This window comes from Vombatus ursinus, unplaced genomic scaffold, assembly GCF_900497805.2.
Source record: "Vombatus ursinus unplaced genomic scaffold, bare-nosed wombat genome assembly UNPS02014335.1, whole genome shotgun sequence".
NCBI lineage: Eukaryota > Metazoa > Chordata > Mammalia > Diprotodontia > Vombatidae > Vombatus > Vombatus ursinus.
Genome location: NW_020954113.1, coordinates 859,415 through 878,781, shown reverse-complemented (window position 1 = coordinate 878,781; position 19,367 = coordinate 859,415). Strand labels below are relative to the sequence as shown.

Here is a 19,367-nt window from a genome sequence, read left to right as displayed (position 1 = left end):
TCCTTTGGTGAACCAATTCAACTCTACGTCATCCTCCTCTTTTGAATCCACAGCCCTCTTGTGATATTTATTGCCAGTCCTCCAAGCCTCAGCCTTGGGTGTTGAATCGTTTTAGTTGTGTCTAACTCTTTGTGACCTCATTTGGGGTTTTCTTGGCAAAAGTACTGGAGTGCTTTGCCATTTCCCACTCAGCTTATTTTTTACAGATGAGGAAACTGAAGCAAAGAAGGTTAAGTGACTTGCCCAGGGTCACATGGCTAGGAAGTGTCTGAGGCTAGATTTGAACTCAGGTCTTCCTGACTCCAGGTTCAGTCATCTATCCACTGTGCCACCTTGCTGCCCTAACAGCCTTGCATAACTCACCATTCACCACCTTCATTACTACACCTACTGTTGAATGAAGATGGAGACTTCTGACTAGATCCACTACAATTTTATGTTATATAACCTCAACTGGACCCTCGCTACTGCCAGGCAATCCTACTGTATCTTCTTTATCAACTTACTACCTCACTCTCTACAGCAGCTTTTTAAGACTTTTTCATCCCTCTTCGAAAGTCCCAGGATTCTCCCCACTCTCACTCTCCCAGCTGAGAAGCTGGCTTTGTATTGTATAGAAAAAATTGACATTTTGCCATGAACTCCCTGTTCTCCCCATTTCCTCATTTTATATCATTCAGGTGCCTTCTGTCACTTTTTCCTCCTTCACACCTGTCCCAAATGATGAAGTAGTCTTACTCCTTAGCAAATGCTAATCCCTCAGGGTGGAGAATCTGTGGCCTGGAGGCCACATGTGGCATTTTAGGTCCTCAAGTGTGGCCCTTTGACTGAATCCAAACTTCACAGAACAAATCCCCTTAATAAAAGGATAGCAGCTAATCCATCTATTTATTCACATGATCTCATTTTATCCCATCTCCTCCAACAACTTGCCCTCTCTATCATCCCTACTCTTTCACTTATTTTCAGTCTCTCTCTACTGGCCCATTCCCTACTGCTATAAACATGTCTGTATCTCTGTCATACTGAAAAAAAACAAACAAACCCTCATTTGATCTTTCCATTCCCCACTATCATACTACTATATTTCTTCTTCAATTTGTAGCTAAACTTCTTTAAAAGGCCTTCTACAATAGGTACTTCCAGTTTCTCTCCTCTGATTCCATTCTTTACCTTTTACAATCTGGTTTCTGACCCTATCATTCCACCCAAACTGCCCCCTCCAAAGTTAGCTAGTGATGTCTTAGTTGCTAACCTAGTGGCCTTTTCTCAATCCTCATTCTCCTTGATCTCTCTGCAGCTTTTACTGTTGATCATTCTCTCCTTGATACACTCTCTCTTCTCTAGGTTTTCAGGGTACCGCTCTCCTCCTGGCTATTTGACCATTACCTCCCTGTCTCCTTTGCCTCTTTCTCATCCAGATTATGCCCTCTAACCATACATGTAGATGTCTCTCAGAGTACTGTCCTTGGCCCTCTTCTCTTCTTCCTTTCTACTATTTCAGTTGATGATCTCATCAGCTCCAAAAGATTTAGTTGCCATCTTTATGCTAATGATTCTCAAATCTACCTATCTTGCCCCAAACAGTCTGCTGACCTTTGATATTTTATCTCCATTGCTTTTTAGATATCAAAGCGGATATCCAGTAGACATCTGAAACTCAGTATGTCTAAAACAGAACTTATTATCTTTCTCCCTAAACCTTCCCAACATCCTACCTTCCCTATTACTATAGAGGGTAACACTGGTCTCCCAGTCTATCTGGCATGCAACTTACAAGTGTCACTCTCAACTTCTCACTATCTTTCAACCTTCATATGCAGTCTTTTGCCAAAATGAGTTGATTCTACCTCTGCAACATCTACAACATCTCTTGTATTAAGAGATGTTAATTCTAGTTAATTCTAGTGCCTTCCTTTCAGTTAATTGTTTCTATTTATCCTGATTATATCTTGCTTTGTATATATTTGTTTGCATGTTGTCTCCCTCATTAAATTGTAAGCTTCTTGAGGGCAGGGACTGTCTTTTGCCTTTTTTTGTATCCCCAACTCTTAGCATAGTGCTTGGCACACAGTAGGCACTTTATAAATGATTGATTGATTGCTAAGCCTTGGGGATATAAATTTGTAGGCAAAAAGAAAAATAGACCTTGCCTTCAAGGAGCTTACTTTTTAATGGAGGAAGATTACTCATTGAAGAGGAGTTGAAAAGCTGGGAAGGGAAATGGGGAATGGTGGCTAAATCCAGATTACCTGGGATGTCTAGTCTGGGGCTCTTCCCCAAAATGAAGGTTCTTGGGAAGATTAAAAAAGTGAAGATTAAGCAGTTGTATTCTATTGAAAATCTGGAGGATAAAAATTGATGTAAAGTCATGCTTCCTTTTCCTATATTACTTTTTTTTTTTTTTTAAAGACTAGCTCTGTCACTGAAATCAGAGTCTGGTGCTACCCACCCTTGCTGAGCATATAGTCGTTTCTCACATCTTTCAAATATACCATTAGTTAGGTGTGTCCAGTCATCTGACTTGAGCTCACTAGTCTGTAGAGACAATTACATAATTTGACTAAACACACAGCTTTTTACAGGTTTGGTTGGGTTTGGGACCTTGGATTTGATGCTGATATCTTAATCGATAAAGCACTGAGCTTGGAATAAGATGATCTGCAAAATGAGGGATCAGAACGAGAAGATTTGTAAATTTCCTTCTAGTTTGAAGGTTCTAATCCCACCTCTTTTTACTCGGGCAAACCATTTGTTTTATTTTTTCATCTGAAAAATGAGGATTAAAATATCCAGCTACCTAAGTCCTGGAGTCATTATCATGATAAATTAAGACAATATAAGAAAAAATATTTTAAAATTAAGTGTTATGTAGTTGCAAGGTGGTAATATTATCTTACCATTTGAGCTACCCAGAATTGGGTAGTCTACCTTTGGGAGTCAAATCCCTTAGAAAAGGGAGTGACTTTCAAATTCCTAGTTTGTTACTTGTCTAGGAATGTATAGGAAAAGTAGCTTAAGCAGTTTTAGCAGGAAGTCAGCTAAGAACTTTGAGGTAACACATGATTTTAAATTGTTTGCAAATTAAAATGCCAAGTGCATGCATAAACATCATAAACAAAAAGAGAAAAAAGAAACTTTCACACCAGCAAATTTAAAAATCTTCCTTATTAGAAAACTTACTTTAAGTTTAGGGAATCAGAATTCAAGAAAATGTATACAATATCATAGGGAATTAAAAAAGAACTATTACATTTTCTATGAAAATGAATTGATTACCAAAACAGGACTTGCAGAACTATTTCCTAAAAGATACAGAAATCACATATCACTTGGAGCACATTTTTCAAACAAACATAAGGAGTTGTGTGCTCTAAACAGCAGTGATTATCTTTCTAAAAAATTTTTTTGTTTTGTTTTTTTTTCTCCTTGGAGTTATAATTAAAACGTTTTAGTTGAGACTAATATGAATCTGTAATGTCCAGGACTCTGTGTCCACCAATCCTGGGCTATGTTCTAAAATGCCACTGTTGACACTTGAAGTCAGCTAGTTAAGAATCACAGCTTTCCTTTCAGTAAGATAAACTAGTTACTTTATCTAACTGGGCTATTCCAGCCTGTTTACAGGTGTTGATATAAATTATGCTGAAAGTAAAATACAAACATGGAAAAATTTTTCCCACCTTGTTACCTTGAATAGTTAAAGGGATTTTAGGTTAGGAGCTGGACATTTATCTATAATATTCCTAGGAGTTTTCCTTTGGGGATCTCTTTCAGGAGGTGATTGGTAGATTCTTTCCATTTTTATTTTACCCTCTGGTTCTAGAATGTCAGGGTAGTTTTCCTTGATAATTTCTTGAAAGATGATGTCTAGGCTTTTTTTTTGATCATGGCTTTCAGGTAGTCTAATAATTTTAAAATTATGTCTCCTGGGTCTATTTTCCAGGTCAATTGTTTTTCCAGTGAGATATTTCACATTGTCTTTTATTTTTGCATTCTTTTGGTTTTGTTTTATAATTTCTTGATTTCTCATGGAGTAATTAGCTTCCATTTGTTCCGTTCTAATTTTTAAGGAAGTATTTTCTTCAGTGAACTTTTGCACTTCCTTTTCCATTTGGCCAATTTTGCTTTTTAAGGCATTCTTCTCCTCATTGACTTTTTGGACCCCTTTTTGCCATTTGGGTTAGTCTATTTTTTAAGGTGTTATTTTCTTCAGTATTTTTTTGGGTCTCCTTTAGCAAGCTGTTGACTTGTTTTTCATGATTTTCTTGCGTCACTCTCATTTCTCTTCCCAGTTTTCCCTCTGCTTCTCTTACTTGTTTTTCAAAATCCTTTTTGAACTCTTCCTTGGCCTGAGACCAATTCAAGTTTTTCTTGGAGGCTTTGGATGTAGGAACTTTGACTTTGTTGAACATGTTTAGGAAAACACTTTGAAAAGCATAATGTGCTATACACATGTAAGTATCGTTATAGTTATTAGGTTCATTAATTACAAGATAACATTGATTGTGTATTGATACCATTGTCGTTAAGAATAGTTGGAAATTCAGCCCTTTGGGATTTTTTAAGGGCTACGTTTATTTTAAGTATTTATATAAACCACTAAAGAAAGAACTTGTAAGAGGCCAAACCATGCCTTGGGGTTTCTATTTGTGTTTCTAATATCTGTGTCTTTAAGAAAAGAGAATAAAGGCTTTTCTGATCCACATTGATTATTTGAGAAATATATTTCAGAAAAATGAAGTCATCATGATCTCTGCCACAAAGGAAACTGGAGACCAAGCAAGCCTTCCTGTTTACAGTATTGGACACCAGATGCAACTACAAAAAATAATTAAACAACAGAGCTTCTCACATGAAAAAGCAGCAGAGACTGGTAGAGTAACCTTGTTTTTCTACCCTGCCTTACACATTCCTATGTGTATAATAGTTGCCTATGTCTGTCTAGCTATGTATAGAGATTATTAGAAGTCAGATGTTTGAACTGGTAGTTTCTGCTACATTTTCACAATAAAATTATGTAAAGACAGCATATTCTAGTGAAAAGAGCCCTTAGATTGAGATTCATGAGACCCAGGTTCTCATTCCAGTTGTTATTAACTACCTATGCAAGTCACATTGCCTTGCACATGATAGATGTTCATGAAGTAATAAATGAAGTTGAATTGATTGTAACCATTTTGTGCTTCAGTTTTTTTCTCCTGTCAAATGGGGATAATGATTTCTGCCTGGCAGAAATATTAAGAAAATAAAATGGGATTAGAGATGTTGAAGTGATTAGAAATTGGTTAAAGTTGAGTGATTAGTTAAAGGCACTATACAAGATAAAATATTACAGCTAGTTAATGTATGATCCTTTTACTAAAGTTCTTTTTGCATATAGAAGCTATTGCAAATGATGTAATTACTGACATTAAAATGCTTTAAGATTTGCAACACCTTTTACATACATAGCTTATCTAATTTGAGCCTTATAACAACTCTCTGAAGTAGGTAGTACAGATAATATTATCCCCATTTTGCAGTTGAGAAAACTGAGACTTGGAGAGATTAAGCAATCTGTTCATTGTTATACACCTAGTAAATTTTCAAGTTAGAATTCACACCTGATGCCAAATTCTGCACTCTATCCATTATGTCACAATACCTCAAAAAAACCACCCCATCTCCTTTGCTTCGGTGTTCTTACCTCTCCCTAGAATTGAGTTTTACTATAAGAGTCCCTGTCTACCTCTCATGGCTTCTAATTTACTCTCTGCTGTAATCTAGGAAATTGGAAGCTTGTCAGGGAAACTAAGTAATCAAACTTGTTAAATCACAAATATGGCTTTACACACAATTGTGAAGAAGCTAGGCCTGAACAAAGGGTGTGAGGGTATGGCTTCTTTTCTCTGCTAAGAAGTAAAACACTTAAGTTTTTTAATAGCAATTTTCCTTGCTTAAAAGGGTCTTCAATAGATCCTTTTTTTTTGTGGACTTTAGGATTATCTGCACCTCTCTTGAATAGTTGAGATTATCAGTTTTATTGCCTGATAAATGACTATATTTGTGAAGAGTTTTTTACTTTTCAAAGTACTTTCATGTCTTTGATGACAGATTAATAGCCAGACACAGCCTGAATTTTTGCTTTTTGTCTACTTGGGAATACTTTTTAACAATCTGTGGTTTCATTGGAGTGGATACACCTTCCACTTATGAAAATCTAAACTTGCCTTCGCCCCCACCCCCCGCTCCATGCCTTAGTAATTGGTCTTTATGAGTTGTTTGGGACAGAAAATATTTGTCATTTGGTAGTAGCCAACCTTATGATGGTAAGCTTCTTTGAATTTAGTTGTACTAGTACTCCCAAAACAGACTTACAGAGTCTACTCTCTGACTTGCTTGGGAAAGAGTGAAAAGCAATTTTAAGCATAATTTGGCTTAGGGCAATCATGCATGTATGAAACAGGCTTGGATCAAAAATGAAATGGTACTAAGAAAAATCAGTATAATCAGATTTTTAAAATGACATTCTATGTAATGTATAGCACTAATGTGTTCTTTTATTAAAGTTTCTGGTGTTTACTGCTATGAAAGCATCGTCACTATGAAACCAATAAGGGGACAGCTATTGATACTTTTGTAGGCTTGGAGGGGTTATATGTTATGTTCTAGTCTAATACCAGAATTGTGTAATTTTTATAGGGAATAAGAGAGACAAGGATATCAGTATTTTCTCTACTTCAGTCCTACTGAGATACCTTACTGTAAGCATGGTGCTGAAACTGGGCTCTTGGAGATCATGCCAGTGGAATGCATGCTCAGGCAGGTGCTGCTAGTAAGCTGCAAAAGCTTCTAGAATGAGCCCAGTGATGGCTGCTGGACTCATCTGAAGACTGTCCTGCCCAAGTTTAGAGCAATTCCTCACTACATTCAGCCATAGCAGCCTTTGAACACTAAGGTACAGAGGCCTATGATCTGTGTTGGCAGAGGGGAAAGTACCCCTGTACTAATAAAATCACAGATCTTTGAAATGTTGAAGCAAATTGAGTAAGGAGCAGTGTCTACTGTAACCAAAAGTTTACTAGAGTTTTATTTGTGCAGTTTTTCAGTGTAGGAAAACAATCTTTGAACCTCAAGAAGATTCTTGCTGTGAACAGTGCTTCCACAAGCTTGAAAAAGCAAAGCAAGAGTGTCAAGATTTGAAAAAAATGCTAGAGAAATCATGCAGGCATCTCCAGCATGCAGTAAGAGAACATAAAGCTACAGTGGAGAAAATTGGAGGTTAGTGTTTGAAAATAGTGAAGCTGCTACTAGTGTAAAATGTACTTTAAACTTTGTTACTGTGTTCAAAAGTGGTATTTTAGTTCATAACAGGCATTGATCCTCTTTGAGATTAATGTAGGCTAATTTTGATTTTAGTAATAGACATTGTAGCTATTGATCACAGACATTCATTTTCTCCTTCATTGAAATTCTCTGATCCCCTCTAAATTTAGACCTTTGTCTCTATGTTAGAGTAATTTCTTCCTCAACTTTTCCTGAATGATCCAGACTTAGATTTTATGCCTAGATCTCATTTTAATCTCCAATAAAATGGAATCATTGTCCTAATTTTCTGTCTTAAAAGTAATCTTCTGCTTAAGTTTGTTGATTTTACCCCAAATATCATATTCTGTTTAATTATTTGTGTTCTTTATGTATTAGCTCTTCCTCTAATGTATTAGGAAGAAAAGAAATTACCATCTGTGGTCAGTCCCATAGGTCATTAGTAATCTGACTTTGATAATGATGTCAAGGGGTATTTCCTGGAAAGACGTGGTTGTCTTCCATTATATCATCTACCAAACATCAGAAATGTGTTCCTATTAAGAACGTTTACCTTAGTAATCCATGACATTTTTTTTAATCTTCCATGAACCTTGATATGTTTTCAATGTGTTATGCTTCTTAAGATAACCTCTGCCTTTCTTCACTCTTATTAGCCCAACAAGTTTATTAACTTTTATGTGGATTAATTAATTGCTCTAAATTTGCTATTTAAAAACTTAAAGTTTCTGTTTTGTCTGGTATTTCTTCATTTTGATCAGCAGGTCATAGAATCATAGATACTTAGAATTGGAAGAGACTCAGGGTTGCACTATGGCATAACAAAATCCTGAGTTTGGTGTCAGAAGATGGGGTGGAGTCCTGGCTCTGCCACTTTTTAGCTGTATGTCTTTGCTGCAGTCATGTGATGATTTCTGAGCTTCAATACTTTCATTAGTAAAGTGGGGTTAATGATTCTTTATCTACCTCATGGATTTGTTTGAGGATCATGGGAGTGTGACTTCAAATGGTATTACCATCTGTGCTAACTTCATTACTTCAAGAATCTGTGATTTCACTGGCATGGGCACTGAGCCCTGCATTGACATTGGCCTCAATTTCTTGACTGCTTAGTAAATAGTCTTTTAGAATTCTTCATCATTTTAGAAAACTTCATATCACTGTGACTCACCTGCAGACAAGACTCTTGTAACTTAGCTAGGCTGGTCCTCAAATGACATATATTCAGTCCATCACCAGACTCATACTTGAAGCCCTCTTACCTCAGTTGCCTACCAGAGTTTATGCTTTTTTAGGTGTAGGCTTCAAGAACCAAATGTCACTTTCATACAACAGTAAGGAAGTAGAGTAGAATGTTAGTTGAGGCCCCAAAAAGTCTATGGTTCTAAGGTTTCCTCATGGGATTCCTTTCCAAGTATTAATTAGGGCTGACCCTGCCTGAGCCTTATGAGATGAGATAAGTTCTGGCACATTCTGTGCAGTTTGGCTATAGAAGATATTGTTTAGACATATTTTAGAGAAACAAAATTCCACCACTGAGCCCTCTGTTGACCTAGTGTAGATCCCAATCCACCTACAAGTTGGTCCTCAACCATCTTAGACCAGTACAATGTTGGTCTTTAAAGAACTGCTACAGCCAAAAAATTCATCATCTTGCTGCCAACCTGTGGTGAGCCTCTCCAAACTTAGCTAGGTGATTCCTTGAATGGCAGATACAATCTGTCACTGCATCCACACTTAAACTTTCTAGCTTAGTACCTCTGGTAGAAATAGCATCCATACCCATCATAATTTTATAGACTGATTGTAATATAAAACCTCAACTATAATGTTTTGAGAATAAGGGCTTTTTATTGGTGTAATTTTTTTGGTTGAAGTTTAGCCAGAAGCCCCTTTGTGCCCCGGCTTTTGGGAATTTAAAAATATATATATTTGTCCATTCCCCTATCTTAGCAGGAAAGAGTGTTTTGAATGAATCAGCATTAAAGTATCTTGAGGAGCAGGGAGGAGCCATTATTATGAAGATCAGTGAAAAGTTTGAACTGTTTGTTAACAGGAATTCCTTAAAAAAAAACCAAAAACCGAAATCACTATTATTGGTTCTTTTTCCTTGTATTTTGTCCCTTTCTTGTAAAAGCTAGAGGCAGAAAAACATTCCAGTAAATTTAGGGTTTTGGTTATAACTGTCTTTTTTTAAATGGCAAGAAAAAACTAGAAGGGTTGTTAGAGATAATCTAATCCATCCCTTCATTTTACATATAAGTAGACTGATGAGGCCCAGAGAAATTAAGTGAGAAGACATGGCCTCAGCCTTTGTGTTTTTGGACCAAGAGTTCTAAATTTTTTAGTCTTTCTCTTATGACAACTATTCCATACTCTTGATCATTTTAGTTCTTCTCCTGGATCTTCTCCAGCTCTTACTTTCTATGCAGCTTACTTCTTAATAGGGAAATGTTGTTAGTATTAGTACTGGTCTGAAACCCAGACTGTCTAATATTCTTGGTAGACTGGGTTGCCAAGTGGAACTGAGCAATGATTCAGGATGAGAAAACTGAATAACTTCCCATTTTGCCCTGAGTTAGCCCTTCACTGTGTAACTTGGTTTGTTTGAAGTGATTCCCCAGTACATCAGTCATTTATATTCAAATGTAAGTAAAAAGAAAAACTCATAGACAAATAGAAATGATTTAGAGATTAGCTATGCTTTTATCTTCAGTAATGTGGTTAACCAAGAGTTTACTGTATATGAAGCTAAGCTCTGAGAAGGATGAGTGATTTCTCCACAGTCACTTGTGAATAAGTGACCAAAGTGACCAAAAAAAAAAAAAGAAAGCAAGTCTTCCTGACTCCAAATTCAACTCTTTAACCCTTGTATCACTTGGCTTCTTTAAATGCCAGAAAAATTTCAGAAGTCTCCCATCTCTATTAGCCAGCTTCATCAAGGCAACCAAAAGAAATTTTTTTCTGTATTACCCCAAAAGGAAAACAACCAAGATTTTTGTTTTGTTTTATTTTTTAATTAATTTATTTTTAGTTTTCAGCATTCATTTCCATAAGCTTTTGAGTTTTAAATTTTTTCCACCTCCCTCTCCAAGATGGCATGCAATCTGATATAGGCTCTACATATACATTCCTATTAAACATATTTTCACATTAATCATGTTATAAAGAAGAACTAATAGGAGGAACCACAAGAAAGAAGAAACAAAACAAAACAAGAAAAAAAAGGGCGAATAGTATGCTTCGATCTGCATTCAAACTCCATAGTTCTTTCTCTGGAAGTGGATAGCATTTTCCATCATGAGACTTTTGGAGATGTCTTAGATCCTTGCATTGCTGAGAAGAGCTAAGTCTATCAAAGTCAGTCATTGAACACATGGCTGTTTACTGTATACAACATTCTCCTGGTTCTGCTCACTTCACTCAGTCTCAGTTCATACAAGTCTTTCCAGGTTTTTCTGAAGTCCACTTGCTCATCATTTCTTTTAGCACAATAGTATTCCATTATGTTCATATACCACAACTTGTTCAGCCATTCCCCAATTGATTGGGCATCCTCTCAATTTCCAATTCTTTGCCACCACAGAAAGAGGTGCTATAAATATTTTTGTACATGTGGGTCCTTTTCCCATTTGGATGATCTCTTTGGGATACAGCCCTAAGTGCTGTTGCTGGATCAAAGAGTATGCACATTTTTATAGCTCTTTGGGCATAGTTCTAAATTGCTCTCCATAATGATCAGTTCACAACACCAACAATGCATTAGTGTTCCAATTTTCCCACATCTTCTCCGATATTTATCATTTTCTTGTTCTGTCATGTTGACCAGTCTGATGGGTGTGATTTGGTACTTCAGAGTTGTTTTGATTTGCATTTCTGTAATCAATAGTGATTTAGAGCATTTATTCATATGATTATAGGTAGCTTTAATTTCTTCCTCTGAAAACTATCTGTTCATATCCTTTGACCATTTATCAGTTGGGGAATGACTTGTATTCTTATAAATTTGACTTAGTTCTCTATATATTTTAGAAATGAGGCCCTTATCAGAGACACTGGTTGTAAAAATTCTTTCCCAGTTTTCTGCTTCCCTCCTAATCTTGGTTGCATTGACTTTGTTTGTGCAGAAACTTTTCAATTTAATGTAATCAGAATTATCCATTTTGCAATTCATAATGTTCTCTAACTCTTGTTTGGTCATAAATTCTTCTGTTCTCCATAAACAAGATTTTTTTTTTTAGCAATGTATATGCCTTGATGCAGTGAAATAGTTGAAATATAAAGACATAGGGAAATTCTGTTCCCTGGCATCTCCTTTTAAATTTCCCTATGTCCTCAAAAGAAGGAATTTAAAGAAAGTCCAGGGGAAGGACAGAGAAATGCTACTAGCCACAGCTTACAGAGAAATGTTAAAGATAGATAATTACTTGAAAATAAAAAAAGGTTGGATAGAATTTCAAAGTCAGATGATTTTTTTTTTCTTCAGAATAAAACTACCCTTGTGTCTGCATTTATTTTAGCTCATTAGTGGAGTGGTGGCCAGAAGAACGAATGGAATGCTTATACAAACCTTATACATATCTACATAAAAATGTTATTGTGAAATTATGTAAACCAAGTAAATTACAAAAGGAAAAATACTGTACACAACATATGGCAAGAGTTGTTGGTTACTGTTGCTATTCAATAATAATATTTTATATTTCACATTGTAATCATGAAATAGTCATTTGGCACAATTCCCTTTTGAGATTGTTACCTAGTTTAATACATGAACAAAGAATAAGTCAGAAAAATCAACCCTCCCTTTTAGGCCACCCAAGTTGATAATAGAGCTAAGACCAGAACCCTAGTGCTTTGATTACTAGCCTTAAGACTATTCAGTAGTATTGCATTGGTGTGGTTTGGGGTTTTTTTTTGTTTGTTTGTTTGTTTCTATAATTCTTTCCAAATATTTTCATAGAGTTCATAGTATATTTTAACTGGAATGGATCTTTGAGATCTTCTCATTTAAGTCCCTTATTTTATACAAGAGGTCACTGAGGCCCAGAGTGTTTGTGACTTACCTACATTCCCATGGCTACTCAGGAGCAGAGCTAGAATCCATGTCTGTTGATTCCTAGTCTAGATTTCATTTTACTATTCTGTGATTTGGTAGCATTCAGTGAGTCATAAAAACAGCTTAATATCACTGAGAGGAATCGGTGATTCTCCAGGTGTAAGCCAACCCATCCTCTTTTGCAAAGATTTTGTAAGTCCCCAGAATTGAAATAGAGATTTGTTTTTAAATGTGCCTCCCTTTTGATAGAGTAGGGGAGAAGGTAATTGCTATGTTATTGGGTTAGGTTTGAGCCATTCATTCCACAAATGTGGAGGCTATGGAACATAGAGGCTATGTGCCTGGTAGAACTATGGGGAATGCAGAACCACAGGAACATGCTCCTTTCCTTCTGGAACTTCTAAGGAAAAGATAGGCTCAAGGGACTACAAAATGTAACAGGGAAAGCATGTACATACCACGTACAGCTTTTTATTCATAAATCTTTGTAAATACCCCATACACATAGCCTTTGGTGGTGTTCAGAGCAGTGAGCAAGCTCCCTTGTAGCTAAAGGATGAGAGAAGGCAACCACACCAGAAGAAGAAATACAGCAGAGCAATGTCACAATAATCTAGGGAAAAGAAAGCATCTAGAATGAGAAGAGAGGTTAACAGTGTAGAGCACTGTAGAGAGTTGAAATAACTAGGTCCAAGTCCCAGTTTTACCACTAACTAGCAATGTGTGAATCTTGGGATAAATTACTTAACATTTCTGGGCCTGTTTTTCTTCCTCTGAAAAATCAGAGGACTGGATTACATGAGCTCTGAAGACCCTTCTGGTTGTGATGTTCTTTGTCATTCTACCAAACAGAGGACAATTCTTAGATAACATAGAAGTAAATACATAGTGGTGCAGTATAGTTTTTATGTGCTGAGAAAATAAAGCCAAGGGAGTAATCATTCTGGAGTGAGAATAACAAAAAATTATATAGCTTTCTTTCTAAAGATTTGCATATGGTTAAATAAAGACCAGTAAGAAACCTGGACAAAAAGTTACAAACTTTTATTTTGCAGAAGAAAACAGTAGAGTTGTTGAAGAATTAATGGAAGAAAACAATGAGATGAAGATGAAATTGGAAGAACTGAGAGCACTTAGCATACCACCAAGGTGATTGTTTCCATTTTAAAGGAACACTTGATTTGTTTTCCAGATGAAATTAGTCATTTGAGATTTGTTTGTTTTTGTGTAATCTTTAAATGGCCATTTCTCAATCTTTATTTTTCTTGAATTTATCTGTAGTGCTTAACCCTGATTTTTCTTGACACTGCTCTTGTGTGGTTCTACCATTCTACTGACAGCTCCTTCCTTTGTTGGATCACTATCCATAGTCTGCCCCTGTGCACAGGTGTAGACCAGGCCTTGCTTCTTCTTCTCTCCTCTGTATTGGTGATACCATTAGCTTCCATGGGTTTGATGATCATCTCTATGCAGATATCTCCCAGATGCGTATATCTTAGCTTAATCTCTATTCCCACCTCCTTTCCTGTATTGCCAACTGATTGCTGGACATCTCCACCTGGATATCCCACAGACATGTCAAACTCAACACATCCAAAACAGAACTCATCTTTTCCCAGAAAACCCATACTTCTTCTTAACTTCCTTGTTTCTTTTGAGAGCACTGCCAGCCTTCCAGTTACTGAGGTGTTCAGACTTTAGAGTTATCTGCTACTCTTTTTCTTTCTCTTCCCTCCTGACTCCCATATACAAGCACTTGCCAAGTTTTATCAATTCTACCTCCTCAACATTGCTAACATCAATCCCTTTCACTCACATGACTACTACCCTAATTAAGCCTATTACTGCTCGCCTAGAGTAGTGTAGTAGTTTCCTAATTTGTACCCTTGTCTCCATCCATTGCTGCCAAGTTTATATTACTAAGGCATTGGTCTGACCATGTCACTCCCCTGCTCAAGAAGTTTCAAGGACTACCTGTTGCCTGTAGAATAAAATCTGAACTCCTGTCATTTAAAGTCTTTTACAATCTGTATCTGACCGATTTTTCTAGATTGGTTTCCCATTATTCTCCCTTTCAGCGTACCAATATTCTAGACAAACTGGCCTACTTGATGTTCTTCATACTTGACATTTCACATCCTCTCTATGCTTTTATATAGGCTGTTCCCCATGCTTGGAATGCTCTCGCCCCTTACCTGTGCCTCTTGGAGGACTTAGCCCTCAACGAGGCTTAGCTCAAATCTCACCTCCTACTCTTAGCCCATTTCTGATTCCCTCAGCTGCGAGTGTTCTCTATTCCCTCCCAAAGTTATTTTGTGTTTATTTTATGCATAGTTTGTATTTATGTATGTATTGTTTCCTCTATATTTTGTATTTATGTATATGTTATTTCCCCACCATATACTGTAAGCTTCTTGGGTGCAGGGACTATTCTGTTTTTGTTTTTGTTTTCTTTCAATCCACAGCATCTAGCATAGTGCACAGTGTCTGGCACGTAGTGTAGGTATTTAATAAATATGTTTAATTGAATTTTTAACCTTTGGTTTGTTTTTAGATCATTTTCAGAAGGTGCTGTTGACCATAGCTGCCTGATATGCAACGGAAAGGGCTTGGAAGAACTTCGTGGACATTATATTAAAGCTGTAAAAAAAATCAAGAGTGAGTTCCTATAGAATTTATGCAACCAAATCTATACAGAGTTAAAACAATCATCTTAAGATATTGTAAGACCTCATTTGTGGATCTTCTAGCTTTCATAAGTTCAATACCTAGAGACATTAGAAATTGTGAAAAACTCACATCTCAGAGAATGCTGATGCCTTTTCTAGATATTCTCTATGCATTTTTGGAAGTGATAGAAAGCTGGGATTGTTCATGTATTATAGTCGACAATCATTTGACTGTGAGTGGGGTAATATTGTAATAGTACTTTGACTATATTACAAATTAGATAATAAAAGGGGAAAACTATGACCAGTTAAAAGTCTAAGGGATTAGGACTGAAGAAGAAGCAGAAATTAAATAACCACTTGTTAGGTCCTGACGTGTCTGTGCCTTTGCATAGGTTTATGTCTAGATTAGAATATACTTCCTCCTTCAAAATTAAGCCTAAGCACCACTTTCTACATGAAGTCTTTCCTGTTCCCTATCCCTTTAAGCTGCTCCTTACAGATTTCCTAGTATTTATTTCATCTCTCTTTTGTATAAACTTATGTGTAGATGTGGTCTTTCCTATAGAAAGTGAGCTCCTTGAGGTCAGGGCAGTTTCATTTTGTCCTTGTATTCCTCAGTGCCTAGCATATAGGAGATGCTTAATAAATGCTTGCTTGTTTGTTGGTTGGTTGATTGTTGCACAGGGATTCATGCATTGTTAAGCCCCATATAATTTTAATTAAATATGATAGTTCTTCCATTTTTATTCTACATCATAGATGCTTTGAGGTTATAAGTGCTCTATAAACATGATGGTCCTGGTAGAACAGGTATGAGGAATTTCTTTAGACAGGATCTAGTCCTGGCCTTGATGGGTCTGGTTCACAATAACTCCTTCCCTTCTCTTAGATCTCCCTTACTGTCCAATCTACTGTCCAGTTCAAACATACCTTAGAATGCATTGAGTCCAAGCCTCTTGTTTTACAGATAAGGAAGCACACAGGTCACTGAGACCACACAAAGATGTATCAGGGGTTACAAAGTCCTAAACTTGGAGCCAAAAGACATGGTCCCAAACCCCCTTCTTTCACCTCTCCAGGCATCAGCTTCTTCATCTTTATATGATAGGGTCGAACCCCTTAAGGCTTCTCCCTGCACTAAGTCTGTGACCCTGTGAATTGCTAATTAGCATTTCAGTGACACTCACAGTTCAAGTTCCATCACATCCCTGCAAGGGACGAGTCTTTCTGAGCTGTCCTTTTCACTTCTGAATGTCAGTCTGTCTCTCAACATCCTTCTCCTTTTTCCAATTTTCCTTCCTCTCCCTTAATATATAGATCATGATATGAAGTTGAAATATGTTTTTAAATACTCATCACTGTTGTGGAATTTCTGTATATCATATATATGGTATTTTCTTGCCTAGGATGTTTTTTTAGAACATGACAGATTTTTCATCAGGGAACACTCCATTTTTCTCACCATATGTGACCATCATCATTTCAATGGAATATGTAATAGTTTCTCTTCAAACCCTACCAAAAGGAAATCCTCAATATTCTATGTCATTGTTTAAAACAGCACTGTTTTAAGCTTCCCTACTAGTCCCCCCCCCCTTTTTTTTGTGTTAGAAAATAGCCCTGGAATATCTATTTCCCTTCTCCCTCTGGGACATTCTATTAAAAAATAAATACCCTGTACATTTTTTACCCCATACATTGTAGGTGATATGATTCGGTATATACAAGGAAGTAAAGAGAGAGCAGCTGAGTTGCTAAAAGCAGAACTATTTAAAGAGCGTCAAGAAACTGCTCGGAGGATGCGCAAATACTACCTGGTTTGCCTACACCAACTTTTGCAGGATGATGGAAGGCAGGAAGGGTGAGTCCAGAGTAAATAAGCACAGTTTTGTTGCATTGAGAGAGCTGGAACAGCATGTGATTATCCGGCCATTTTTCCAAGTTGCAAAATTAAGTGTTTTTACATGACTTTGGGGTGAAAGAAACTTATGGCTGTGTTGCTTTAAAAACTGGCTAGGGGAATTGGATAACGGAAAGCCTAAGGGTAGAGAAACTCATTTTTTTCTCTGAACTATATTGATTTAATATTCTGAAATTCCCCATAGGGCTGAGAAAAAGATCATGAATGCTGCTAGCAAGCTTGCTACAATGGCTAACGTGCTGGAAACACCTATTATTAATAGAGCCCAGATCAAAAATTCACCGTTGGGTATGTGAAAAATGAATCACTTCAGTAGTTTGTTTTTTTCCTACCCTTCCCACTCCTTTAGAGATTTAGTTTCTGCCTTATAAAACAAGGGCAAAGGGAGGGCAAGTTTATTTGTGATGTTTAACTGGTGATTTATAAACACAACCTAAGAATTTCTAGCATTGGTAGGTAAAGTTTTCTAAAATATTTGAAAGGATTGTTTTTGTTTTTAGCATTCCCTCTAATTTTCTGTTTTCTTTCCTTGTACTTTGTTAGCAGTACTTCGATCGTCTGAGCTACTGCCTGGAATTGAACAATCAAAAAGAAATTACATGAATCAGAGTAGGGGAAGCCATATGGAAAACAAATCAAGCGGCAGGAATAATATCACCAAGGAAGGCGGTGAGCAAGTCCTTCAGAAGCGTTTACCTTGTAACTTAAGACAACGGTTAGAAGATACAGAACACATGGAAACAAAGCATGTTGCTTTCAGAGAAGCATCTTCAGGCATTGTGAGCAGTGTGACTGCATGCAAACAGCAAGATGATTTGCCAAGAAATGTGCATCCTGAGTTTGTTCCTGAGGATGGTGGAAGAAGCAAAACTGGCCCTCATATGCAGTTTGAAAACACACACACAGCTACTCAGACTTCTGGTCTCTCTGACTCAGGATCCAGTCATGTAACATTTCAGGGTCTGAAAGAAAAACGCATTTTAAAAGAACGTAAATGTATTTCACAGACTGAGTGTTGTCAGCAGGTCATAGCTGAGAAAAGTCTGAATTTTGATATTCAGGAAACTCCAGTAAAGGATAGAGAAGGTCCCAGTGACTCCCTTGACTGGAGTTCAAAAAGTATAACTCCTGAAGCCTTACATAGCAGTGACACATCATTTTTATTTCCTTTGCAACAAGGGATCCTGGACAAACAAATAGAATCAGTTTCCTTCATGCAGTTTCCAACAAATACTTGTCTTTCTGATACAGAGGGAAAAGCCAATAAACTTTCTAGACAATTCTTATGTCAAAATGACCACATTCCTGTTGTCAAAAAAGAAGACAAACGAACCCAGACAGAACAGGTAAATAAGCCTCCTGGGCATGCATCTCATCCCAACTCTGATGTACTGAGATTAGACTTCAAAAAACTGAACAGTGCAGTTCATTCTTCAGCTTATCATCAGCATTCAAGAAAATTATTAATGGCTCCCCAAACTAGTCAACAGGACAGTGGCTTTGACAGCCCAGTGGTCAATCTAGATTAATTGTTGTTATACAGTGTTTAAGAAGATACACTAATATGTTTAGAAGAGAACTGAAAGGGAAAATTTGTACTGAAAAAAAAATGTGAACTGTGTCTATTTTGAGATGTTTTAATAACATCTGACTGAATGTTACATGAGTAAAGTAATCTCATAAAATTACTTGAAATATTTATGTTGCCTTAATCTTCCAAATTTTATGGTTGTGTATGTTTTGGTCTTTTTATGTAGTGTTTATTTTTTATTGCTAAACAGAATCTATTTTTATACCTATAAATTAGTTTGCTGTGCAGTGTTAAATTATTATATATTTAAATAAAACTATATATGGCCCCTATTAGAATTGTTATAAATTATTTTGTAATTCATACTGTAGTAGAAATGTTTAGCATCATGGTTGAAAGTTTTCTTGAAGAGTGTAATGTAAATGTAATTATTTGGAAATATGAGAGACAAAATTTAATTTTAATACTGATTGAACTTTTACATGGTTATAAACTTGCTGTGGGAATACAGTTTTCCTTAGAAAATGTATACTCAAAAATGTCATTTTTGTTTCAAGTAGAAAAGAAAAGTTTTTTTTTTCCCCAAGCATGTGCTACATATGTCACAAAGTACAATTTTTTATTGGTTTTACTATTTAAAGTGTCACTTAAATTTTCAAATCGATATTTGCATAATTTCTCAACTCCTACAGTACCCACGGGGGAAAAAAAGAGTTCTCAGTCAATGTCATTGCTTCACTTATTTTGTCTTCTCAGGATGATTTGTATGCAAGTCAGCATCATTTCATTAGATGTTACTCATGTTTTAATAGAGACTGTGTTCTGCTTTTTTTGGGGGGGTGTGTGTGTGTGAAATAGTTAATTTTATTCTGTTTC

The 19,367-nt window shown here is 36.4% G+C and overlaps 1 protein-coding gene across 5 annotated transcripts in view; it reads left to right on the top strand.

Annotated features, from left to right (window-relative positions):
- The window catches only part of CEP152 (centrosomal protein 152), an 89,594-nt gene extending 70,880 nt beyond the window's left edge, over positions 1–18,714 (top strand). For all 5 annotated transcript variants that reach the window (XM_027860930.1, XM_027860931.1, XM_027860928.1 and 2 more), the window contains 7 exons: positions 4,735–4,876; positions 7,084–7,263; positions 13,423–13,516; positions 14,922–15,025; positions 16,744–16,900; positions 17,145–17,248; positions 17,504–18,714. In XM_027860930.1, the coding sequence (XP_027716731.1) occupies positions 4,735–4,876; positions 7,084–7,263; positions 13,423–13,516; positions 14,922–15,025; positions 16,744–16,900; positions 17,145–17,248; positions 17,504–18,489 (1,767 nt within the window). In that variant the 3' untranslated portion in view covers positions 18,490–18,714. The remainder of the gene's footprint in view (positions 1–4,734; positions 4,877–7,083; positions 7,264–13,422; positions 13,517–14,921; positions 15,026–16,743; positions 16,901–17,144; positions 17,249–17,503) is intronic.
- Positions 18,715–19,367: the final 653 nt, after the last annotated feature.